General features: G+C 35.2%; 2 protein-coding genes across 3 annotated transcripts in view; both read left to right on the top strand.

The window, feature by feature from the left end:
• Positions 1–26,483, top strand: part of LOC127522225 (uncharacterized) — an 884,749-nt gene that overhangs the window by 259,419 nt on the left and 598,847 nt on the right. Inside the window, exon 42 of the mRNA XM_051911962.1 lies at positions 1,538–1,711. Within this exon, the coding sequence (XP_051767922.1) occupies positions 1,538–1,711 (174 nt within the window). The remainder of the gene's footprint in view (positions 1–1,537; positions 1,712–26,483) is intronic.
• LOC127522251 (NLR family CARD domain-containing protein 3-like) lies at positions 8,766–25,696 on the top strand. Of its 2 annotated transcripts, none has more exons than XM_051912021.1 (9): positions 8,766–9,072; positions 9,751–9,847; positions 10,451–10,555; positions 10,906–11,010; positions 11,213–11,297; positions 11,585–11,780; positions 11,886–13,716; positions 15,663–15,833; positions 25,518–25,696. In XM_051912021.1, the coding sequence occupies exons 2-9, from the start codon at positions 9,825–9,827 to the stop codon at positions 25,693–25,695; spliced, it is 2,694 nt and encodes an 897-aa protein (XP_051767981.1). In that variant the 5' UTR covers positions 8,766–9,072; positions 9,751–9,824; the 3' UTR covers position 25,696. The 2 variants fall into 2 exon arrangements, with proteins under 2 accessions (XP_051767981.1, XP_051767988.1); XM_051912028.1 differs by lacking the exon at positions 25,518–25,696 and adding an exon at positions 19,557–20,883.

Genomic DNA, 26,483 nt, shown 5'->3' with positions numbered 1-26,483 from the left:
GAAAAGCCAACTTAAGCCGGGGACACACTTAAAGTCGGCATGAAGCGGAAGTTGCGATTGTCTTTTCTTCTCTACTGTGACGTCTATCTGAGTGAAACGGCATCTGAAATGAGAGGGCGGTACTTGATTTCTTACTTCGGGAATTGATTGGATCATTGGAAGTTGGGTGTTGCTAATAAAATGGAGGCAGATCTGAATGCCCATTTGGGAATTTCTCTCCACCGGACTCACTGCGAGCACCCTCACATTACTGTAAGAACCTTATTTATTGAGGATGACGAGGACGATCAACGGCACTAAACAGCGAGAGAGAGACTGACTGACGGTGTGTGTCCGCCATTATAGCATGTGACAGGAAGAGACGATGAGTCGTTTTGAGGGGGAGAGCAGGTTAATGTCTTTGATTAAAGATTACGAGGGCACATGAATTTAAATAATGAAGTGCACGGATAAATTATTGATAATAAATACTACAATATTCCATAAAAAAATAAGAGTTGTCAATTTTGATTTCATGCGACTTTAACGATTGTACGGCCGATTATGAATGTAAATTGATACTTATGACTGATCGCGCTCAAACGCGTCCAGTCAGAGCCAGTTGCGTTCAGTCGGCGATTACAGTCGGTGTTCAGATTCCGTGTGTAAGTATTTAAATCTGCTTCAGCCGCAGGAAACAATCGCTGTGTGTTGAGCTCAGTCTTAGGATGTTTTAGCTAGTCGTTAAATGTGTGCCCAGCTTTACTGAAATGCTGTTTAAACTTATTTTTCTGAGACTAACATTTCTGACTTTAACTCCTCCTAGAGCTTTAAAGCTAGATCTACCAAATTCGGCTCAAACCTTCAGACTGTTCTGACTTAGTGTGCTTTATCTTTTCTAACTGATCGGACTTACGGTTTTCCTAAAAATGACTATTAAAACTCGGAAAAATCCCATTGACTTTCACTGATGGAATGTTCAGATGAGCCACGACTGTTCAAACTCCAACTGACAAAATTCACATTTAAACACACTGAAGCCCATTAGACTCAATTAAACTGACATTCTGTGAACTATTTCTAATCCATTGAAACTCATTCAAACTCATGAACTCATTTAATCTATCTATCTATCTATCTATCTATCTATCTATCTATCTATCTATCTATCTATCTATCTGTCTATCTATCTATCTATCTATCTATCTATCTATCTATCTATCTATCTATCTCATAGCAAACCCCCAGAATACCCTAACAACCACATAGCAACACTCTAGCAACCACCCAGAATACCATGTAACATGTAGGAGAGATAAAACACAATTTTATATTCATCTAGAGTGATAAATTCACTTATTTTTGGGAGTGAGGACGGATCCAGACTTGGATTGTAACTAGTATCCTCAAATGCTCCTGTCTTGGTTTGTTTGTTTCTATCATTAAGTTTCCATGTTTTTGCTGGTTTATTAGTGACTGTATGACATTTATTCATGATTAATTTAACTCACACATGAACTGAACATGGATTTGAGTCATTTTCTCTTTCTGTCTTCAGTCTGTATGAATGCAGTATTACAGAGAAACAGTGTGTCATCCTGACTTCAGCTCTGAAATCAAACCCGTCACACCTGAGAGAGCTGAACCTGAACTGGAATAAACTAGGAGACTCTGGAGTGAAAAACCTCAGTGATCTACTGATGAACCCACAATTCAAGCTGGAGAAACTACAGTTAGTATCATTATACTGTACAGCAGTTACAGTGAGATTGAAGTTTATTTATTTCAAGACATCAGAGCTTATGTTTTATTCTTTATAGCAGTGCACTTTCTGGGGTTTCCCTGTTGGTCACATCTAGTTAAATAGATATGCAGAAATCTGCCTTTTCAACAGAGAATAAAGAACAGAGAGATCAAATAAATAGTTAAAATGAAAGAGTAGAAACAGTATCTTCAGCACACAGAACTAGTGTAACTGGGTTTCAAAACAGACTATTGGAAACTAAATGCTGCTGAAGCTCTTCAACAAGATGATCATCATAGATGTGAACTATTGTTATTTCTCTGTCTTCAGTCTGTATGGATGCAGTATTACAGAGAAACAGTGTGTCATCCTGACTTCAGCTCTGAAATCAAACCCGTCACACCTGAGAGAGCTGAACCTGAGCAGGAATATAATAGGAAACACAGGAGTGAAGCACTTATGTGACGTACTGAAGGATTCACACTGTAAACTAGAGAGATTGAGGTCAGTAACATTCTTCATATACAAGAATCAAAATGCTTAAAATCACTTCAACAGTTTAAACTAAAACACTTTATACTCAATATCTCACAATGAGTCTGAGTTCACATTATATTTGTGCAAAATTCTTCTCCTTAATGATTTGTTTGTAAGATAATCTCTCTTCCTCTGTTTGTGTCTTTCTAGTCTATGGGACTGTGGCATTACAGATGTTTCTTCTTTAACTCAGTCTTTGACTAACTCAAAAGCACTGCAGTTTTTAAAAGATCTTGATCTGAGTGAGAATATGATCGGAGACTCAAAGCAGCGGCTCAGTGACGTGCTACGATACTCAAACTGTGTCCTGAGGTGAGGAAACATCACTGTGATATTAAAGAGATCTTCATTTACCTCTGATATGTGAACAAACCTTTCAGATTTTCGTGAAAGGAAATTATCATTGAGCTTTATTGCAACAAAGTGTTTGTGTGAGAACAAAATGTGAAGTTATTAAGATGTTCAACACAAAGGAGGAAAGAGAACAAAAGCACACTGTCACAGCTTTATTCAACAACACCTGCTTTATTAACTGTGTCAGTAGTGAATCATTTCAGTTTGAAAATAGACTTGGTCAGATTGTAGGAAAATGCTGCACTCCTGCTAAAATCAGTGCGTTCAGCTTCAGCTCACAGCCGTCCAGCCTCACATGAGAAATGTCTCTGTCTCTAGTGTGTTTTTACTTTGACAAGCAACACGTCACACTACTTTACACTCACTTTACTTTCAGTTATTTACTAAGAGCCCTACAAACATGTTTAAACTAGAGGACAAACGGCTTTAACTAAAGGTCTGTGTTTTAATTCAGAATATCATTTGTATTTGCTCCCTGTGGTTTATTCATACGCCGTACACTCATTAGTTTCTTCTTTACAGTCACTCAATAGGAGTCACACCAACACAAACACACAAACAGATCAACATGATTCATGACTTAAATGTTTAATATATAAAACACAAATATCTCTGCAGGATCATGTAAAGCCAGTAATTAATCTGATTACAGGAATTTAATGTATCTTCTTTTTACTCAGAAAGCAGTGATTGAAATATAGGAACTAATTTGCACTTTGAACACTGATTGTTTTCTCTTCTGTTTCACCTTACAGAGTAGATGAAGATCAGTCACCAAACACCACTGGTGGATTGTTTAAATCATGGTTTAAATCTCTGAAATCATCATGAGAGGAGCAGTAATCATCAGGTGATCCACAGAAGAGTCTCACTACTGTGTCTATGAGGAGAAATAAATGTGTGATTAATGTGTAAATGTGTTTCATACAGATGGAAGAGACTCAGACTTCACAATGAAATAAAGCAGCATGTGTGTTAGAAACATGTGATATTGAATGGTTAATGTTGCTTTAGTATTCAGACAAATGAAGGTTTAGTTTTATTTAAAGGTGAACAGGAGGAAGAAGCTCAGATGAGTCTGTCAGCAGAAATCTTCAGGCTCTTCAGTATCAGGCCTACAAATATAATAATGTTTGGATTGAACTCATCCAAAATGATTAAAATGTTTATAATCATAAACGTGATTGTCAAGTATAGCACATAAATGTGTCAAAAGATATAAAGTCTACATGTTACTTCAAACATTTACATGATCTCTATTACATTTTATACACAGAATATATTTGCTTATTTTTGTTATTCTGTTTTATTTTATATTAAGTTATCTATGTGTCTGTTGTTAATGCACAGATATACAGTATATTGTCTTTGTTCTGTGGATGGAGTCTCTTCTAGTCAGACCAACTAAACATTTTACCAGTTAACAGCATTTGTGTGTCTTTCACTTGCTCTGGTCTAGATCGTCCAATGCACTTTGTTTAGCAATTATAATTTCACCACATTTACATTCACATGCAAATAAAATCATACATATAAAGTTCAGAACAATTGTTTTTGTTTGAAAAGTTCACTTGTCTGTTGTATTATTGAAGCTACATGAGCAGATGCAGAGAGATTCTCCTTCTTAAATAAAGGTGAAGTTGTAGATGTTAAACATAAAATCATATGAGCGATCTTTAGGATTGTTGGAGAAGAAATCATGCTGGGCTGCGTTTCTCTAAGCATTGTGAGCCTCCAGCTTCCAGTATGAATGAAACAGAAATGAAAAACAGAAATTAGCTCTCCATCTTGCTAAGATCACCTCATTTTGGGTGAAAATAGAAAAATAATAATACTAAAGTACTTTGTAACATAGTAACTTGAGTAGTTTTTCCAGCAAACTACTTATTTACTCTTACTTGAGTCAAATTATTTTTCAGTACTTCTTGTACTCAAGTAAATTATTTCTTAAATAGCAATACTTTCCCAGGGTCTCTAATACAGACTACCTTCTGTCCTCAGTAAAGTGTAAACTACACAAGTCTGGGACCTTGATTAATACAAATTTCAATTTCAATTGCTAGCTGCATTTATTTTTGTGCAAGTGAGATGAGTAAAGAGAATCTGTTGCATAAATCATTGTCTGTCTGGTGTCTATAAGCAGTCTGGTCCTAATACAAAACAAAAGGATTGAATATACATAACAAATACAAACCTCAGGATCTTAGATTAAAGTCCAGAAACAGGGAATATAACAAATGCACTGTTGAAATGTCACTTTAAATGGTCTTAAACAGGATTTAGACACATGTGGTAGAATATCCTCGCTCCAGTACAGTAGGTTTCATTCAGCTGGTTCAAAACCCTCCTGAAAAACACACGAAGAAGAGGAAAACGAAAGGAAATATTGCAATGGAATGCAAGAAGTTTAAGTTCCAATGGACAAGAATTCCAAAAATTTATAACAAATCAAGAAAATAGTCCTGACATTATATGTGTTCAAGAAATGTGGCTTAAACCTCAATTAAATTTTTTTATTCATGGATACATTGCAGTCAGAAGAGATAGAAATAAAGGAAATGGTGGTGGGGTAGCAACATTTATTAAACAAGATATTGGGTATAGAACAGTTGAGGTAAATGGGGAGCAAGAGGTTGCAGTGGTGGAAATATGGGAAGGTGTACAGAGTATTAAAATAATTGACTTTTATAATCCATGTGACAGGTTAAGCAAAGATAAGCTAGAAAATATTGGAGGAAATGGAAGTCATAAAGTGGTACGGTGTGGTGATTTTAATGCACACAGCACATTATGGGGGAGTACAAACACAGATTACAGTGGATTGATGGAGACATTAGTGAGATTAGTGTGTATCAATGATGGAAGATATACAAAAGTTGATTTGTCACAAGGAAAATATTCGATGTTAGACTTAACTCTAGTCTCTGAAAGTTTAGCTGGAAAATGTGATTGGAAAGTATTAAATCAAAGTACAGTTGGTAGCGATCATTTCCCTATCAGCAGTACAATCGGTTTAGATATAGTACAAATTGTGGTGGAAAGAATGCCAAGGTGGAAATTTAAATCAGCCAACTGGGACAAATTTAAGGAGTTATGTCATAACATAATGTCTGAATTTAGTAAGTCTATGGAAGATGTAGAGGATTTTAATCATAAGATATGTGAAGTTCTTCAGAGTACTGCTAAAGAAGTAATAGGTAAGAAGAAGGCTGGTAACAGGAAGAAAGCCGTCCCATGGTGGAATGAGGAGTGTAGTCAGACAATTAGTAAAAGGAATAAAGCACTTAAGAGAGTAAGAAGATCATTTAATTATAATGATTTTATTAATTATAAAAAAGCACAGGCCATAGTGAGGAGAGTAATACGGACATCTAAGAGAAATTATTGGGGGGAATTTTGCAGCAATATTGGGGAAGATATTGAAATGAATGAAGTTTGGAGTATGATAAGGAAAATGGGAGAGAATAGCAGCATACCTGTATATAATGATAGACTAGTAATATCAGACATCGAACAAGCGGAGGCGCTAGCAGAAACATTTACTAAAGTGCACAGTAACTCAAATTTGTCAGATGAAATGAGGAGGTATAGGGAACAGATCCTGAGTAAGAATCCTCAACTATTGGAAGAAAAAGGACCATCTGGATGTACTTTAGATTCAGAGTTTACTCTGTATGAGCTGAAGAAAGCGCTTGCAGGGGTTAAACAAACTTCACCAGGAAGAGATGATATTGGTTATGAGATGGTAAAACATCTATCAGAGACATCATTAAGTATAATTTTAAGCCTCTTTAGCAAGGTGTGGGAGTCAGGGAAGTTACCAGCTGACTGGAAGCATGGTGTTACAGTGCCAATCGCAAAGCCAGGCAAGGATCGTACACAACCAAATAACTACAGGCTCATAGCATTAACATCAAACCTTTGCAAACTAATGGAACGTATGTTAATGAGCAGATTGGTGCATATCATTGAGAAGAAAAACCTTTTCTCACCATATCAAAGTAGTTTCCAGAAAGGGCGAAGCACAATGGACTCTGTGCTCTGTTTGGAAGCTGAAATAAGAAAGGCACAAGTAAACAAGGAAGTGTTAGTAGGAGTATTTTTCGATGTTGAAAAAGCATACAACATGATGTGGAAAGAGGGACTTTTAATAAAATTAGAAGGAATGGAAATAAAAGGAAGAATGTATAATTGGATCAAGAATTTCTTGTTTAAAAGAACTATACAAGTTAGTTCTGCATTTTCTCAGATAGTTAGTGTTAGCAGTCCTATTCTGATTAATCTAATGATTAATGACATTTTTACTCAGATAGACACGGGGATAGGAAGGTCCTTGTATGCAGATGACAGCGCAATGTGGGGCATGTGGAGAAGTGTGTGCAGAACGCTGTTAAAAAAGTAGAACATTGGGTTAATGAATGGGGTTTCTGTTTCTCTGTAGCAAAAACTCAGGTGATCTGTTTTACAAAAAGAAAAATCAATCCAATAATGAATATTAAAATGTATGGACAACAATTGGAGCAGGTGTCAGTAATTAGATTTCTGAGAATGTGGATGGACTCAAAAATATTCAGAAAATGGTAGACAAAGGTAAAAAAGCGATAAATGTAATGAGGTGTTTGGCAGGAGTTGAATGGGGGGCATGTCGTCAGTCTCTTAAAAAAAAGTATATACTGTGCACTGAGAAGAGCAGCTATTGATTATGGCAGTATGGTGTATAGTTCTGCATCTAAAACACAACTTTTAAAGATTGAGGCAATTCAATCACAAGCACTGCGAATATGTTGTGGAGCAATAAGATCATCTCCAATAACAGCAGTACAAGTAGAGATGGGTGAAATGCCTCAAGATATCCGAAAAATTAAAGATGAGATACTGGATTAATATAAAGGGACACTTAGATAGTCATCCAGTTAAGAAAGTTCTGAAGGATTGCTGGGAATATGAGTATAAAAAACTAACGAGCTTTGGATGGACTGCTAATGAGGAGGCACGGAGTATGGGAATTAGTGACATCAATATTGCCCCTTCTGTGGCAACTTCAGCAATTCCTCCTTGGCTTTTCCCTATGCCTGTAGTTGACATTCGGTTATATGAAGAAAAACATAACAAAGAAATATGTTAACAAATATAGCAGTGCAGCAATACATTGAACAAACATATTATAGCATATTACAGATATACACGGATGGCTCTAAAGATCCTGAATCTGGAATAACAGCAGCAGCTCCAGTCTATATACCCCAATTCAAAGTCAACATATCAAAAAGAATTTCAGATCATATATCTGTTTTTACTACAGAGATAACAGCAATATTTCGAGCACTTCAGTGGATAGAAGAAGTACAGCCGACAAGAACAGTAATTTGTACAGACTCCCTTTCAGTTTTAAATAGCTTGTTAAGTGGAATATCAACAGCGAGACAAGATATGATATTTGAAGTGATGCAGAGTCTATTTAGAATAAGACAGTCTGGAATTATGGTAAATTTCCTATGGATACCATCACATATGGGTGTGGAAGGAAATGAGGAGGTAGACGATCTGGCTAAACAGGCTTTGAAACATGCACAAATTGACATTAAAGTGTCATTGAGTAAAGCGGAAGTAAAAGGGTTAATTGCAAATGAAACAAGAAAGAAACGGCAGAAGGAGTGGGATAGTGGAACAAAAGGTAGACGCTTTCATCATATTCAAGAGAAAGTAGGTCTAGAAAGAAGAAAGTCTGGCAACAGGAAAGAAGATGTTTTAATGTCAAGAATGCGTATTGGACATTGTTCATTAAATCAGTGTCTGCGTAGAATGGGGAAGCATGAAAATGGAAACTGTGATAAATGTGGTCAAGCAGAATCAGTAGAACACGTACTTATAGAGTGTGATTTAAACTAATTCAAGCTTTAAGATCTTTCGGAATAAATAATTTGTCTCTTCAGGTTCTGTTAGGAAATGGCCCAAAACAATCAAGGATATTTCATGAATTAATTACTTTCTTAAAACAAACAAGACTGATCAATAGAATTTAGGATACAGTTGTATCTTTTTTTTTTTTTTTTTTTTTAATTATTGTTTTCGAACTTCCCAACCATTATGCGCTCCACACTCCTATCCAGTAGGTGGCGGGAATGCACCATTTCAGTTGGTCTGTCAACCGCCATTAACACCAGAAGAAGAAGAGGAAAACGAAAGTAAAGTCACAACACTGTGAACAACATCAACAGAGATACCAAATAAACATGTTGCTCTCTGGATTTGATCCTTGCGATGTTCCAGAAAACATTCACAATGATAACCAAATCTAACACTCGCGGTCATTTATGAATATTTAATCCACAATCCATCGATCAGCAAGAGATTTTGAGAACGACGCGCGCTGACAGACAACAAGAGAAGGAGGAAAAAGAGGACGTTTATATAAAATACTTATAAATTCTCTTCGTAGTGGACAAGACTTCAAGAAAGTAAGTGAGGGGGTGGGGGTGTATTTTTCAATAACCCTCAATAATCAACTTATTGAGAAACGGTTATTGAAAACGAATATGTTTCTGAAGGTTTAGTCTAACGGTTTAGGCTGTTGATTTTGTGATGCGAAATCGAAAGTATTTTTGAACCAGACATTTACAGTAGACATTTAGATGAAGCCTAACGTTTTTTTTTTTATTATTATTATTATTAAATCGAATATTTCAGTTCATATATTTCAATTATGATTAGTAGTTATACAGTATGACCATTATAATTCAGGTTACTTTTACTCTACTTTGTACAAATGATTCTAAACCAATTATGAATTCAACGATCATTGTGAACTTCAAGTAATGATTAAATGACAAACAATTAAACAATTAATAAAGATTGGGTAAATATGACTGTAAAATTATATTAAACTGCAATAAAGAATATAAGAAATTGGGTAAATTTCTGTTCTCCAGTGAATTCATATTTAGAGTCATGAGTCAGTTAAACTCATTAAACAATCTGAAATTATTAAGACCATTCAGTTATTTTACATGACAATATATTTGTAACTCACTTTATTTTATTCATTGTTTTTGCTGTTGTTTCTAACTCATCATTCTTCATTATTTTCTTCAGTAACTGCCATGTTCTTCATCTCTGTAAAATCTGGTCATTTCCAGGTCCTGCTGAACGATTGATTGTTTTCTCAAACCAGTGCTGATCAGAGGAGCGAGGAAAGGACTCTCTCTCTAAGATGAGTCTCTCAGAGAAACACAGGTAAGACTGCGTCTGTTTCACACTATCATTTTAAACTCTACTGGAGTTTGTTTTTTCCTGTAAATAACAAAACTTTAATCATTGTTTTATATTTCTTCAATTTTGAACTTCTTAAATTAACTCTGACATTGTCTATAAAACTCTGTTTGTCACAGGACTCTATAGACAATATCACAGTTAATAAGTTGTTAATTTCCTTCTAGACGCGACCACACTGAATTAATCCAAATACATGACTTTGGTTTTTAGATCATAAAATTATTGACAGACATTAGGAAACAACTATACACTTAATTTAATTGAAGTATGCTAACAAAACTGTGTCACACACACATTTCTGCTCTCCATTTCTGTCAATAAACAAAAACTTGACATGTTCTTTTAAAATAGTCAAGTATATTTTTTTAACATATTTAATCTCACACATGTACATTAAAGAAATCATTAAAACAATCTGAGCCAGAAAAATAAAATGATCGTAAACTGTAAATTGTGTGAGTGTGTGCATTTCTGTGGAGGATTAGATAAAGACACGGATGTGTTTCAGACACAGTTGAACCTCCTTTACTAAAGTGTTTTTCTCTCTGTTCTTTGTGTCATTAGTGTAAGATCAGGATCACATGTGTCCAGCTCTGTGTCTCTGAAGAGTGACCGGTCAAAAGACAGAGGACCAAACTTCAGTGAGAAAACACCACTATCTAATAAAAGGTATTTTGTGTGTTTACTTTATAGGGTTGAATTATTTGTCACAGTGGTGTATGTGATTGAACTTGACTGAATAAAACAATAAGTCACAATCAAACTCAATTCCTGGGAACCTTATGAAACTCATTCCAGTAACACAATTACACAGGCAGCCACAAGGAGGCATAAATTCACTATGGAAAATAGATCATGCAACTAAACGTGTAAATATTCATCCATCCATCCATAGTCATAAATGGACAAATGCACAGCTGTACTGTATTTAATTACTAATTGCAACATTAAACCTTTTCAAATGAGACTAAAGTATCTCCTTTACTAAAGTGTTTTTTCTTTATTCTTTGTGTCATTAGTGTAAGATCAGGCTCACATGTGTCCAGCTCTGTGTCTCTGAAGAGTGATCAGTCAAAAGGAAGAGGACCAAACTTCAGTGGGGAAAAACCATCATCTAATAAAAGGTATTTAATGTTTCTAATTTCTGATCACACGTTGACTGTGTTTAAAAAGTTGTATCAGTGAATACCAATCATGAAACATTTTTAGATCAAATATTTATCATGTTTTTAAGTTATCAAGTTTTTATGGCTAATGTTTTTTTTCTAGCTTTCTGTAATATTTTGCCTAGAAAATCAGTATTTTATTGTATTTATTTGATTACAGGCTTCGATATGAGACATTAGACTCAGACGTTCAGACTCACAGGAACCACAAGAATTTCAAAGACAATCTCCTGTGGATCTTCCAGGTAGGAAAACACATTTTCATAAATGTTTAATATTTATACCAAACAAATATTTTTTGTTATTGAACAAAAAAATGTAATTTAATTAATCTTGATCACTTAATTTTCCTTTTAAGCACATTTGTTTTTCTATTTGTGAAAAATAACAGCTGGTTAGCATGTTAGTCTTTTAATTGGATTTTTTATTTTTGCGGTATTATAATTATTGAATAAACAGTGTTGACCAAATATAGATGTACAATTTGGTTTAAATTGTGTTATTCTTTTTGTTTTCTTACTTTTGTTTGAAGGATCTTGAGAGTAAAATAATCACATTTCTGAAGAATGAGCTGGAAAAGTTTAAGAAAATATTAGAAAATGAGAACAAACAAAACTTTGTGAAGGACTTTAATGAGAATAGATGCAGTATCAAAGCAGCAGCTCTTGATCTCACACTACATTACCTGAGAGAGATGAAGCAAGATGAAGCTGCTGATGCTCTAGAAGGTCAGAGACTCATGACCATCTGTCAGATTGTCACTTATTAATGTAGACTATCTATAAAACTATAAATTAAGATTAAAACTATCTAATTTTTGTTCCTGTGTTTAGATGAGCTGCTCTTCATTCATCAGCTAAAATGTGGCTTAAAAAAGAAGTATCAATGTGTGTTTGAAGGAATGGCGAAGCATGGTGACTCCATACTTCTGAATAACATCTACACAGATCTCTATATCACTCAGGGTGGCAGTGAACAGGTCAATACTGAACATGAGGTCAGACAGATTGAAGTTGCTTCCAGGCGTCATGAATCTCAAGAGATTCAGGTTAAATGCACAAATTTGTTTGAAGCTCCTGAACAAGACGAGGAGATCCGAACTGTACTGACAAAAGGAGTCGCTGGCATCGGAAAATCAGTCTCTGTGCAAAAGTTTGTTCTGGACTGGGCTGAAGGAAAAGAAAATCAAGATATCAGTTTCATATTTCCTCTTCCATTCAGAGAGATGAACTTAAAGGAGAAAGAAAAACTAAGTTTGATGGACCTTATAACTCATTTTTTCCCTGAGACAAAAGGACTGAACCTTACAAGAAGGAATCAATTCAAAGTCCTGTTCATCCTTGATGGATTGGACGAATGTCGCCTTCCTCTGAAGTTTGATTGTAATGAGACGTGGTGTGATGTATCGTCACCAGCCTCTCTGGATGTTCTCCTAACGAACCTCATGAAGGGAAATCTGCTTCCTTCTGCTCTCATCTGGATCACCACCAGACCAGCAGCTGCCAGTAAGATTCCTCCTGACTGTATCGACCGGCTGACAGAGATACGAGGATTCAGTGACGCTCAAAAGCAAGAGTACTTCAAAAAAAGATTCATGGATCAGAATCAGGCCAACATAATCATTGATCATGTTAAAAAGTCAAAGAGTCTCTTTATCATGTGCCACATCCCAGTCTTCTGCTGGATTTCAGCCACTGTTCTCCAGAACATTCTGGAGGAGAAAAGAGATAATGATGTGAAAAACAATCAGGCTGATGAGATCTCTAAAACACTACAGGAATCAAATACTGAAGACACTCCCAAGACTCTGACACAAATGTACACACACTTTCTCCGCTTTCAGATCCAGCAGAGCTGCCGAAAGTATGATGGAGAATACGCAGCAGATGTTTCCTGGGATAAAGACGCCATCCTTTCACTGGGGAAACTGGCATTTCATCAGCTGGAAAGAAACAACGTGATCTTCTATGACACAGACCTGGAAGCCTGTGGTATTGACGTCTATAAGGCATCAGTGTACTCAGGCATGTGTACCCAGATCTTTAAGGAGGAAACAGGGATCATTCTTGGTACCATGTACTGCTTTGTTCACTTGAGCATTCAAGAGTTTTTTGCAGCCCTTTATGCACATCTGTTTCTAGACATCAACAAGAAAAGTGTGTTTGTTCATGAGTCTACAGAACAGAAAAGCAAAAATGAAACCATGATTGATTTTCTGAAGACTGCAGTGGACGAGGCGCTCAAGAGTGACAATGGACACCTGGACCTTTTCCTTCGCTTCCTCCTCGGTCTGTCACTCCAGTCCAATCGACGACTCTTACGGGGTCTCTTGACACAGCAAGACGGCAATGACCAGAGCAACAAGGAAATAGTTCAGTATGTCAAGCAGAAATTAGAAGGTAATCTGTCTGCAGAGAGATCTATCAATCTGTTCTACTGTCTGAATGAACTGAACGACCAAACTCTGGTGAAGGAGATTCAGACCCACCTTAGCAAAGGACGTCTCTCATCTGGTGACCTTTCACCTGCCCAGTGGTCTGCTTTGGTCTTTGTGTTGTTGACATCAGAGGAAGAGCTAGAGGAGTTTGAGCTTCAGAAATTCAAGAAATCAGACGAGTGTCTCATTAGATTATCGGCAGTCATCAAAACCTCCAGAAGAGCTCTGTAAGTCATTTAACATGTTTTGTCATGTTTTGCTCTCATCTGAAAAATGCATTTATCTACATTATTCTATAGTGGTTCCCCATCATGAAAATTAACTTAAAGGCCCTGATATACAAGCAAAGTTCTTTTTCGTTCTTCGTTTAGGGGTAAAACGAAGTTCGAAATATACGTGAGCAGCGATATACTGTGATTGAACATCTGACACCACCCACACTGCTGAGAGCGACGGTTTAATGAATATGTACAAATGTTGCACGCTTTCCTCTCAGTAACAAAATAAACACAATAAAACTGAGAAACTAGCAAGGATTTGTGGATATGTTTGTTTGCACAAGCTCTGTAATTCGGCACTCCAGCAAAGTCACGTCGCGTTTATATTGTAACACTTTATACAGTATATTCGTTCGGCCTGATTTTGTTCGAAATGATTCACATCAGTTTGTACTTCGATTTCATTTGAAGTGTATCGGGGACTTTACCCAGTAAAGCCTGACATATGAAATAATAGTCTGAAAAAATCTATTTTTTTTAATTAAGACAGTTTATCAAATATTTAGACAAAATATAAAATAACATTTAAAAATGTTTGCGCATTTGTTTTTGTTACAGATGTTATTTATATTGCCAAAAAATAAAATGAAATTCTGAAAGGTTATGATATAAAACAATGAGATTTTTATATAACAGGCTAAATAAAGTACAATTATATTATCAGTTGGTACTCTGTATCTCCCAATAATTTGATATTTTAAATGCTTAGTTTTATGAGTAGTTTTGTAGTTTTAATTGTGTTTGTACTGCAATACGTAGATGATTGAGAGATTTACAAATAAACATTCATCAAAAGTCTGTTGTATCATATTTGATGTACACATTTTAAGATGGTTTTCTAAAAATTATTTTTTTATTGAGTTTAAAGTAAAATACGTATTTCTAATTTAGTAAATATTAAGTAAAATAAATATAATTTAATTTCAGCAGTTGTTATGGATGTGTTTATACTATCATTAAATTAATGATATTTCACCCATTGGCCACCCTGCTCTCTAAGACATCAGCATCGGTCATCGGTTGACCACTATGAATAATCAAGGAAACCTCAATTGCTTTAATCCAGTAAATGTTAATCTTGAAATATTAATAACTAATACAATTTCTTAGGTTCTTAGATTTAAGTAATCTTAGCTTTACTTAAACCATTAAAGATTTCATAGCAACAAGACATTTATATGTGAATGCAGGCATTTTTTCAGACATCACTAACCCTAAAATTTACATAAACTCCAGAACATAATATTTACATAAATTCTCCAGCTTTGTTGTTGTTGAGCAACCAAAGCGTGAGCTGTTAAAGCAACGCCTTCTTTTGGAAAGCGGGCTGCAAGCAGCAGCTCATTTGCATTTAAAGGGACACACACACAAAAGGCATGTTTTTGCTTACACCCAAATAGGGGCAAATTTGACAAGCTATAATAAATGATCTGTGGGGTATTTTGAGCTGAAACTTCACAGACACATTCTGGGGACACCAGAGACTTATATTATATCATGTTAAAGGGGCATTATAGGTCCCCTTTAAGTGTCCAAAGAAGCGAGTCAAAGGCAACAGTGGCAAGAACCCAAACTCCATCAGGTGAAAGAAATACAGAAAAAATCATTGGAGAAACCAGGCTCAGCTATAAAAAGCTAGAAATCGTAACACAAATATATATATATATATATATTTTTTTTTCATTTTTCATATTTTTCACATGCTTCATTTTACCCAGGAAATTTGTACAGGAAATACTAGTTATGAAGAGTATTCATATTTTAGCTCAGCCTCTTTACTGCATATATGCTGTTTATGTAAAAATAATAATGGAAAATATATTTAATATTTGTATGTAGAAAATGTATTCTATGTGTTCCATCTAATTCTGTGATGTGATTTATTTCTCTTGTAGGTTAAATGACTGTAACTTAACAGACAAAAGCTGTTCAGCTCTGGCTGCAGTTCTTGGAGCAGATACTAATCTGAGAGAGCTGAACATGAACAATAATAATTTGCAGGATTTAGGAGTGGAGCTGCTCTGCACTGGACTGAAGAATTTAAACTGTAAATTGGAGATACTGAGGTAAGTTGAGCCACAGGAGTCAAATGCCGAGAGTGAGGTGCAATGACTGACGGGATGTTGTCAGAGGCAAAAGCGCAAGAGAACTTTTGTTAATAAATGTTGCATTTCTTTGTTTAAAGTGCTACTATTATGGATTTTTGAAAATTATCTTTCATGTAGTGTGAAACATTGCTCTAAGTGAATGAAAACATCCTGCAAAGTTTTAAATCTGAAAGTGCACCGTATATTAAGTTATTGTCTCTCAAAAGTAAGAGTAGACTCTGAATCAATTAAACGAGTCATTTGTAAAATGAATCTTAAGCGGTTTCGTTGTGACGTCACAAGGTTCGTCAAAACCCGAACCTTGTGCTGTGTGTTCCCGTCATTTTACTGACGACTGCTTCTTCAATCTAAATGCGTTCAACGAGGGATTCGCAGGCTGGTTGTTATTGAAGGATGGGTCAGTACCCAGTTTATTTGGACCAGCTCTTTTCCTCCTCCGAATCACAACCTGTAAGTACGATTAAACATAATTGTTGCCACGTTTGACAGACTGACTGTTTTGTAGGAAAGAATGTAATTATAATTCTCACAGAGAAAATAATTTAAATTAGTTAAGTTTTTAAGGAGCCAAGATATAAAACTGCCCCCAAACAAAAAATAAATAAAAATCTTCTAGATAAATATGCGATTAGCAAGGACTAAAATCCAGTGTCTTACATCCACACAGTTCTGAGTTTCAGTTCAATGGCCTAAGTAGACTAACATTACTGGACTGAAACCCTTATATGGTTCAATCCGAACATGTCAGTGACGTCTCCGCGTCCAAATTCCAAGCCAGAGTCACCTCATTCTCTGTAGCATGTACAATACGTATTTATCCTAGTTGTGTGTTGTGTTCGCTCTGTGCAGCTTGTAGGTCTCTGGCTAACCAGCTAACAGCAATATGTGTTCGCTCACAATTGTCTAGAAATGTGTCAAATGTTTTTTGTTGTTATTACTTGGAGTTATGATAAAGAATAGAGTAATACGTTGGTGTACACCTGCAGTGCTTTATCAATACGTTTCTGCGTTGCAGTGACGCATATACCATGACTGTGTGTTTACCACCGAGCTGTGGGCTAGGTTCGCTAACATAAACACAAAACAACTTAATTCCACTCAGACAGATTATATTGTTTTAAACACCATCTTAGCATTTTTAAGAACTGCTTCATAACCCCAGTTGGGTTTTCTGATCATAGTCTAGTTATAGGTACAGTAACTTTAAACTTTGTCAAGCTGAAAAGTGCTTACTGGCATTTTAATACAAATTTATTAAGTGATGCACATTTTATAGATACATTTAAATTCTTTTGGGAAAATTTTAGGAATGAAAAAGCAAGTTTTCAGTCTTTGCAAACATGGTGGGGGTTTGGTAAAACTCAAATTAAGCAACTATGTCAACAGTACACTCATAATGTCACAAAAGATATAATTAAATCTATTAGAGTGTTAGAGGATGAAATTCTGAAATTTCAAGAAGCGGCACAGTCAAGTGGAAATCAAACACATATTGAAGGCCTTTTTTAAAGAAATTGGTTTTGTCTGACATGCAAACAGTGAAAGCAGACTTTAGTTTTATCAGCATATGCTGATGATGTTGTCATAATAGTAAATAAGCAAAATGATGTAGATACATTATTAAAAACATTAAGGGATTTTGAAGTCATCTCTTCAGCTAGAATTAACTGGGGTAAAAGTGAAGCAGTGTTAATAGGAAAGTGGGAAAGAGGGGTTCCAACACTCCCAAATGGGTTAACTTGGGAAAAAGATGGTTTAAAATATTTGGGAGTGTTTATAGGAGATGAAATGATTGTTCAAAAAAATTGGGAGGTCGTTTAATTGGGAGGTCGTTTAATGAAATGGAAATGGATTGTAAAGAATTTATCATATAGAGGACGTACCCTTATTATTAATAATTTGGTGGCCTCTTCTTTATGGCACCGACTGGCTTGTGTAGACCCACCTGCATATTTACTTGGGAAAATCCAATCCATATTAATAGATTTTTTTTGGGGGGTGGGGGAAAAAAGGCTGAAGGACTATGCTTGGATAAGCCTTTGTTCTTGTTGGATCCCAAAAAAGTCAACACACCTAGGATGCCAGAGTTTTACAGGAATCTTTTTAAAGTATGGGATCTCTTTCAGGTGAAAAGAACTGATCCTACGTCATCTTTATTCTGGCTATTGAACCCCTGATCTATGGATCACGTTTGGACATTTTGGGTGCATGTGGGACAATGACTGCAGCATTCATTAAATCCAAGATTATAACGATTGGATGTTTAATCAAAGTGGCTGGGCCAAGTTTTGGTAAAGCTGAGGATGTAGCTGTTCTTTTAGGAGTGAAATCCATTCGAATTGTTACACAAGTATTACAGAAATTACAATCTGCTTTTATAATAGAAGAATTAAAAATGCTTCAAGGTTACAGTGAAGGGGAATTTATCCCTAATGAAAAGGACCAGTTTCCAAATCTGCTTCTTTCACAAAATTTAGGTGATTGTACAGGATTTTTTTTGGAATCTGAAAAGGTGACAGATATGGATTTGTATGAAAGTAATGGGGAAAAAAATGTATAAAGCTTGTGTAAAAGTTTTTAACAAAAGGGGATTACCTGAAAGAATTGACACACCATGACGTACTGTTTTTAAGATGAGTAATAATGTTAGACCAGAGTGGAGAGCACTGTACAAGCCACCGTTAACTAAAAGAGCTGGAGATCTACAATGGCGAATTCTGCATGGCATTATTGCTGTAAATGCTTTTGTTTCCGTTTTGAATCCAGATATTAGCAATGAATGTCCTTTTTGTTTTCAGAAAGAGACCCTTTTTTTTTATACTTTTTTGTATTGCTCAAGACTTAAACCTTTATTTGATGGTTTGCAAAATCTTTTTAATAGTTTTAATGAGAAGTTTTCTGTGCAGAGTTTTATTTTGGGTTTTAAATATGTTCAAAAAAGAAAGAATGATTGTCAATTGCTTAATTTTATTTTGGGAAAAGCCAAAATGGCGATTTACATTAGCAGAAGAGAAAAAATTGAGCAAAGAATCAATCATAATGTTGAAAGGGTGTTTGCAGCTATGATCAAATCAAGGCTTTTAATTGATTTTTGTTTTTACAAAGCTGGACTCCTTAAATATTTTTGAAAGAATATGGTGTCATAGAGGAGCTTTGTGTTCCATTATTGAAAATGAACTTCATTTTGCACTCTTTTTATAAAATGTTTTAAATTTTGTGGAATTTTTGATGTTATGTGACTTGATGTGATTTTTTTCAGTTTTGTTAAATAAAGATGCTTGAAAAATCAAATCCAAAATTTGGTGTTTCCATTGGTCGTTTCTGATGCGGTACTTAAAAATGTGCATAAAAACAGGGTGATGAAGTCTGGACTTTAATTAGGCCATTCCCAAACTTTAATTTTCTCATTTTTCGACCATTTTCAGGTTGCTTGTTGTGAATCATTCAGATCAAAGACTTTCACAGCTCTACAGTTTTAGATAATTGAAATCTTGAAAGTGATGTTGATGTCTAACATATTAAAGTTCTCTGTGTCTTTTGTTTGCCTCTATATTCAGTTGTCAGTTTTTACAACTAACTTTCAGTACATTTGTACAAAGAACAAAATAAAATTCACTTTGAGGATTTCTGTTGTTCAGGTTTAACTGATTAATCATCTGAATGTTTTCATTCCTGTTCTAGACTCTCTAACTGCAGTGTAACAGAAGAAGGTTATAAAGCTCTGGCTTCAGCTCTGAGATCAAACCCTTCACACCTGATAGAGCTGGATCTCACAGGAAATGATCCTGGACAATCAGGAGTGAAGGAGCTCAGTGATTTACTACAGGATCCAAACTGTCAACTGAAGACACTGAGGTGAGACGGGATGAAATAATGAACATTATTAACAAAATATGCAAGCTAACAAAATATGGAGGCTAAATAGTCATAACAAGTATATCATTTTAGTCATACAATAAGTTAGACAATTTGTTGCATCAAAATGATCAAGATCAGATCAGATGCTGCAGGTTCTGACATGATGATGATAACCGTCAACACAGTTTAGTTGTGGTTCAAGCTACAGGTCAAATAGACATTATGGGTCAGTATATGTGCTATTCTGGAGCAGTGTTGGGTGTAATGCGTTACTGTAATTAAATTACTTATCCACTGAAAAAGTGATTACTGTTCATTTTTAGGTAATTTTAATTACAGTTGCTTATAATGTACTTGCGTTACATACTGTAAATTAGTTCAATAGTTCTGTTTAAATCAATATTGAATTTAAAATCTAAATTTGTTGTCTAAAGGTAAAAGTGAACGCTGTCTCTATTTAGAATAATAAGGAGAAGGACATAGTTTCACTAATAATTTGTTTTGCACAAATCAATACATCATTTTAATTCTTTTGGAGTTATTGGAATACTTCTTTCATGTTGTGGACAATTTTAAGATTTTGGTCTATTTTTGCTTCCAAGTCTTCTTTTACTGTAATGGAAAGAAAACTTCCAAAATACACATTTAGATGGTGTTTGTTTTAAGCCTACTACCCTCCGTATGTTTGCATCTGTAGATTTCTTCTAAATTAACCAAAACAAGCTAATCTGCATATTTAAACACATTGACCCCCAGTTTCACATATGAGGCTTAAACTAGTCCTAGACTAAAATGCATGTTTGAGCTGTTTTAACTGAAAGTAACTTGTACTGACAGATCTTAAAATATGTCAGAGCCATTGTTTTGTGTCAAGATGCACACCAGTAATGTTTTTTTCTTGGGTATGTTTATAAAACCTACTTAAATATCCTAATTGAACTAAGGCCTAATCCTGGCTTAGGCTAAGCCCTGTCTGTGAAACTGGGCCCAAGAGTTATTTTCCCCCTGAAATGTTACAAGTACATAATATGTATTATAACAAATGCCTGCAGAGGGCGCCAAAAGCCTGGTAATTGTTGTTGTTACACAGCACGATCAAATCCTTGTTTTTGGCCAACCAGCATAATTAAAAATATAACATTAGTTAAATAATAATAATAATAATCGGCCACTTTATTATAGAAATACTGTAATTTCTTCAACGAGAATATGTGGACATCAATCATGCACACTCAGAGCGAGGGTTTAAACTTTTATTGATGTAACGTATTCTCCTGTGTAACTAAGCGTAGATTTAGGAATGATGGCATTATGCAATGCTGTATTATGATTTTTAAATGGTTTTAATAAATCGTGCATGCTTAGAAAACTGTCTAATAATGCAGTTCATGGATGTGCGTCCATGGATCCTCCTCTTCCGGTATTGACAGCCCTACAGATATCTTTACCATGGTTCAAAACGCAGTGCATAGCACATTAAAATAATTGAAATTATAATATGACAAATTGCATTAGTATCAGATCAGACAGATGCGTTGCTGGTGGTCAAATTATTAACGCGGCGTTAAACGTATAAATAATCTCACCCTTAAATAGCCAAAACTTTCACATGTTTGTGAACATACATAGGCTACCTGAAAGAGATGCATGGGATTCTAGGGCTTTTTTCTTTTTCGCTTCTCATCGCCAGACAGCTGTTGTCTTTTCCCGAACATAGTTGTCACAAGTTATCAGCCAGCAGCAAACACGAGGTGAGGTGGCATATTGCCCAAAAAGGATCAGAGTTTCGCCTCTTGGGTTCTATACTCTTTGTTATTAATTAGTTTTGGGCGTGTTTAGTGAGATTCTACTGCTTTATCCATTTTGTTCCTCTATGATGTCACATTTGCCGGTTTCGCGTCAGTTTGTGTAGCACACTGCCACCTAGCGGTGAACTTCAGAACAGCAGCATATACCGAAATGAGCAAAATCATGATATCATAGGCTACATACTCTTTGAAAAAAATTTTTCACAGTACCGGTATACAGCGCGTCCCTATTCAGACTTGCTAAATCTGATCAGATTTCAATCGGATATGCGCAAAAATCGGATTTGGACTGACAGTCTGAATGAGGCTTATGAGACTCCAGCTTAAAAGCCAGAGAGATCTTGAGGCCTTAATTTCACACTCTGTATTCATACTGAAAATCATGATCTAGTGAGCTTTTGCCCTTCTGCTCTGTGGGACGTTTCTGTTCTTATGAGTTTGCTTTAGGTCAAGTTTCTGGTTTAAATATCTCTGACTATCAGACAGTTTTCAAGTATTTATATATTTATTTGTGTATTTAAATGTTCAAAGAAAAGTGTTACATCTAAATAACTAACTAGAGCTTGTCTTCAGAACAATAATTGAGTTTTTTATCTTATCAATCATGTTTGTAATGCAACAGACATTTAGTTGAGAACTGAATTGACTCTTCTGCAGGTTTTTGAGTGCTGCTGCAGATGAAGCCTGTCAGTATGTGGAGAGAGTTGTGGGTAAAAACCCGTTACTCCAGAGAGAGCATATTTTGTTTTTTGTTTTTATTCTCATTGCTTCATAACATTAAGGTTGAACCACTGTAGTCACATGAACTTTTTTAAATATGTCTTTACCTTTCTGGGCGTTTGAAAGTGTAAATTATCTTGCTGCCAATGCAGGCCTCACTGAGCCATCAGATTTTATCAAAAATATCTTAATTTGTGTTCTGAAGATGAACGAAGGTCTTACGGTTGTAGAACGCCATGAGGGTGAGTCATAAATCTTCATTTAGTGGAGGGGTTGCTATTTTATTTGCTAATAGTTTTACTCCCTGTTCCATTGAGACGGAAGAGGTTGTGAAAGGTAGACTGCTAAAGATTCGAGCTCAGGTTGAGAATCACTCTTTTGTTTTTATTTGTGTATATGCCCCAACTTTACCATCAGAAATAATAGTGTTTTTACATGTTCTTGCTGAAACTTTGGAAAAATGTAATAGTGAAGAGTATTTAATTTTGGGTGGAGATTTTAATTGTGTGGAAAGTAACATAGACGGGAAATTACGTAGAACCACATATGCCTTCTCGTAAACGACTTACTCAGATGGTTGAAACAAATGATTTATGTGATGTATGGAGGTGTCTAAATGGGAATTTAAAACAGTATACATGGACACATGCCCATGATAATAGGTTGTCTTTAGCGAGATTAGACAGATTATATTGTTTTAAACACCATCTTAGCATTTTTAAGAACTGCTTCATAACCCCAGTTGGGTTTTCTGATCATAGTCTAGTTATAGGTACAGTAACTTTAAACTTTGTCAAGCTGAAAAGTGCTTACTGGCATTTTAATACAAATTTATTAAGTGATGCACATTTTATAGATACATTTAAATTCTTTTGGGAAAATTTTAGGAATGAAAAAGCAAGTTTTCAGTCTTTGCAAACATGGTGGGGGTTTGGTAAAACTCAAATTAAGCAACTATGTCAACAGTACACTCATAATGTCACAAAAGATATAATTAAATCTATTAGAGTGTTAGAGGATGAAATTCTGAAATTTCAAGAAGCGGCACAGTCAAGTGGAAATCAAACACATATTGAAGGCCTTTTTTAAAGAAATTGGTTTTGTCTGACATGCAAACAGTGAAAGCAGACTTTAGTTTTATCAGCATATGCTGATGATGTTGTCATAATAGTAAATAAGCAAAATGATGTAGATACATTATTAAAAACATTAAGGGATTTTGAAGTCATCTCTTCAGCTAGAATTAACTGGGGTAAAAGTGAAGCAAGGAAAGTGGGAAAGAGGGGTTCCAACACTCCCAAATGGGTTAACTTGGAAAAAAGATGGTTTAAAATATTTGGGAGTGTTTATAGGAGATGAAATGATTGTTCAAAAAAATTGGGAGGTCGTTTAATTGGGAGGTCGTTTAATGAAATGGAAATGGATTGTAAAGAATTTATCATATAGAGGACGTACCCTTATTATTAATAATTTGGTGGCCTCTTCTTTATGGCACCGACTGGCTTGTATAGACCCACCTGCATATTTACTTGGGAAAATCCAATCCATATTAATAGATTTTTTTTTTTTTTTGGGAAAAAAAAAAAGGCTGAAGGACTATGCTTGGATAAGCCTTTGTTCTTGTTGGATCCCAAAAAAGTCAACACATCTAGGATGCCAGAGTTTTACAGGAATCTTTTTAAAGTATGGGATCTCTTTCAGGTGAAAAGAACTGATCCTACGTCATCTTTATTCTGGCTATTGAACCCCTGATCTATGGATCACGTTTGGACATTTTGGGTGCATGTGGGACAATGACTGCAGCATTCATTAAATCCAAGATTATAACGATTGGATGTTTAATCAAAGTGGCTGGGCCAAGTTTTGGTAAAGCTGAGGATGTAGCTGTTCTTTTAGGAGTGAAATCCATTCGAATTGTTACACAAGTATTACAGAAATTACAATCTGCTTTTATAATAGAAGAATTAAAAATGCTTCAAGGTTACAGTGAAGGGGAATTTATCCCTAATGAAAAGGACCAGTTTCCAAATCTGCTTCTTTCACAAAATTTAGGTGATTGTACAGGATTTTTTTTGGAATCTGAAAAGGTGACAGATATGGATTTGTATGAAAGTAATGGGGAAAAAAATGTATAAAGCTTGTGTAAAAGTTTTTAACAAAAGGGGATTACCTGAAAGAATTGACACACCATGACGTACTGTTTTTAAGATGAGTAATAATGTTAGACCAGAGTGGAGAGCACTGTACAAGCCACCGTTAACTAAAAGAGCTGGAGATCTACAATGGCGAATTCTGCATGGCATTATTGCTGTAAATGCTTTTGTTTCCGTTTTGAATCCAGATATTAGCAATGAATGTCCTTTTTGTTTTCAGAAAGAGACCCTTTTTTTTTATACTTTTTTGTATTGCTCAAGACTTAAACCTTTATTTGATGGTTTGCAAAATCTTTTTAATAGTTTTAATGAGAAGTTTTCTGTGCAGAGTTTTATTTTGGGTTTTAAATATGTTCAAAAAAGAAAGAATGATTGTCAATTGCTTAATTTTATTTTGGGAAAAGCCAAAATGGCGATTTACATTAGCAGAAGAGAAAAAATTGAGCAAAGAATCAATCATAATGTTGAAAGGGTGTTTGCAGCTATGATCAAATCAAGGCTTTTAATTGATTTTTGTTTTTACAAAGCTGGACTCCTTAAATATTTTTGAAAGAATATGGTGTCATAGAGGAGCTTTGTGTTCCATTATTGAAAATGAACTTCATTTTGCACTCTTTTTATAAAATGTTTTAAATTTTGTGGAATTTTTGATGTTATGTGACTTGATGTGATTTTTTTCAGTTTTGTTAAATAAAGATGCTTGAAAAATCAAATCCAAAATTTGGTGTTTCCATTGGTCGTTTCTGATGCGGTACTTAAAAATGTGCATAAAAACAGGGTGATGAAGTCTGGACTTTAATTAGGCCATTCCCAAACTTTAATTTTCTCATTTTTCGACCATTTTCAGGTTGCTTGTTGTGAATCATTCAGATCAAAGACTTTCACAGCTCTACAGTTTTAGATAATTGAAATCTTGAAAGTGATGTTGATGTCTAACATATTAAAGTTCTCTGTGTCTTTTGTTTGCCTCTATATTCAGTTGTCAGTTTTTACAACTAACTTTCAGTACATTTGTACAAAGAACAAAATAAAATTCACTTTGAGGATTTCTGTTGTTCAGGTTTAACTGATTAATCAGCTGAATGTTTTCATTCCTGTTCTAGACTCTCTAACTGCAGTGTAACAGAAGAAGGTTATAAAGCTCTGGCTTCAGCTCTGAGATCAAACCCTTCACACCTGATAGAGCTGGATCTCACAGGAAATGATCCTGGACAATCAGGAGTGAAGGAGCTCAGTGATTTACTACAGGATCCAAACTGTCAACTGAAGACACTGAGGTGAGACGGGATGAAATACATTATTAACAAAATATGCAAGCTAACAAATATGGAGGCTAAATAGTCATAACAAGTATATCATTTTAGTCATACAATAAGTTAGACAATTTGTTGCATCAAAATGATCAAGATCAGATCAGATGCTGCAGGTTCTGCATGATGATGATAACCGTCAACACAGTTTAGTTGTGGTTCAAGCTACAGGTCAAATAGACATTATGGGTCAGTATATGTGCTATTCTGGAGTATGGTATACCTTGACAATTAACATGCACAATTTTGTTTTTGTGTACACTTCTCATTAAAAATTGTAGACAACTTTTTAATCAAATGGTTTTCTGAACACAATTGGTTTCCATCAAGCCCAGATTCACTGTATCTCTACAGCAGGTCTATGAGTCTCCAGATGTTCACAAACATGCAGTTTCACAAGCCAGTTTTCTCTGCTGATGTTTCTCACTCCTCCTGCTTAAAAGCCAGAAAGATCTTGAGGCCTTAATTTCACACTCTGTATTCATACTGAAAATCATGATCTAGTGAGCTTTTGCCCTTCTGCTCTGTGGGACGTTTCTGTTCTTATGAGTTTGCTTTAGGACTGAGTGTCGCTCGAGTTTCTTTTAAATAACTCTATTAGACTTCATTTTCAAGTATTTATATATTTGAAGTGTTCATTTGCAAAAACTGATGAACGCCACTTAAAAAAAAAAAAAATGAACTAACTGCTGTGCGTTATTCTCCACATATAGCACGTTCTGTACCCTAAATCCGTTTGGTCATTAAAGCCGGTATTGT

The sequence above is a fragment of the Ctenopharyngodon idella genome, chromosome 2 (genome assembly GCF_019924925.1).
Source record: "Ctenopharyngodon idella isolate HZGC_01 chromosome 2, HZGC01, whole genome shotgun sequence".
In the NCBI taxonomy this organism is placed as follows: domain Eukaryota; kingdom Metazoa; phylum Chordata; class Actinopteri; order Cypriniformes; family Xenocyprididae; genus Ctenopharyngodon; species Ctenopharyngodon idella.
This window is presented reverse-complemented; position numbering and strand designations above follow the sequence as displayed.

Bases quoted from the DNA above. Each gene is read 5' to 3' on its own strand.
- LOC127522251 (XM_051912021.1), top strand. From the start codon at position 9,825: ATGAGTCTCTCAGAGAAACACAG. The intron at 11,298-11,584 runs GTAGGAAAACAC...TTTTGTTTGAAG, and splicing joins ATCTCCTGTGGATCTTCCAG to GATCTTGAGAGTAAAATAAT. The intron at 11,781-11,885 runs GTCAGAGACTCA...TCCTGTGTTTAG, and splicing joins AGCTGCTGATGCTCTAGAAG to ATGAGCTGCTCTTCATTCAT.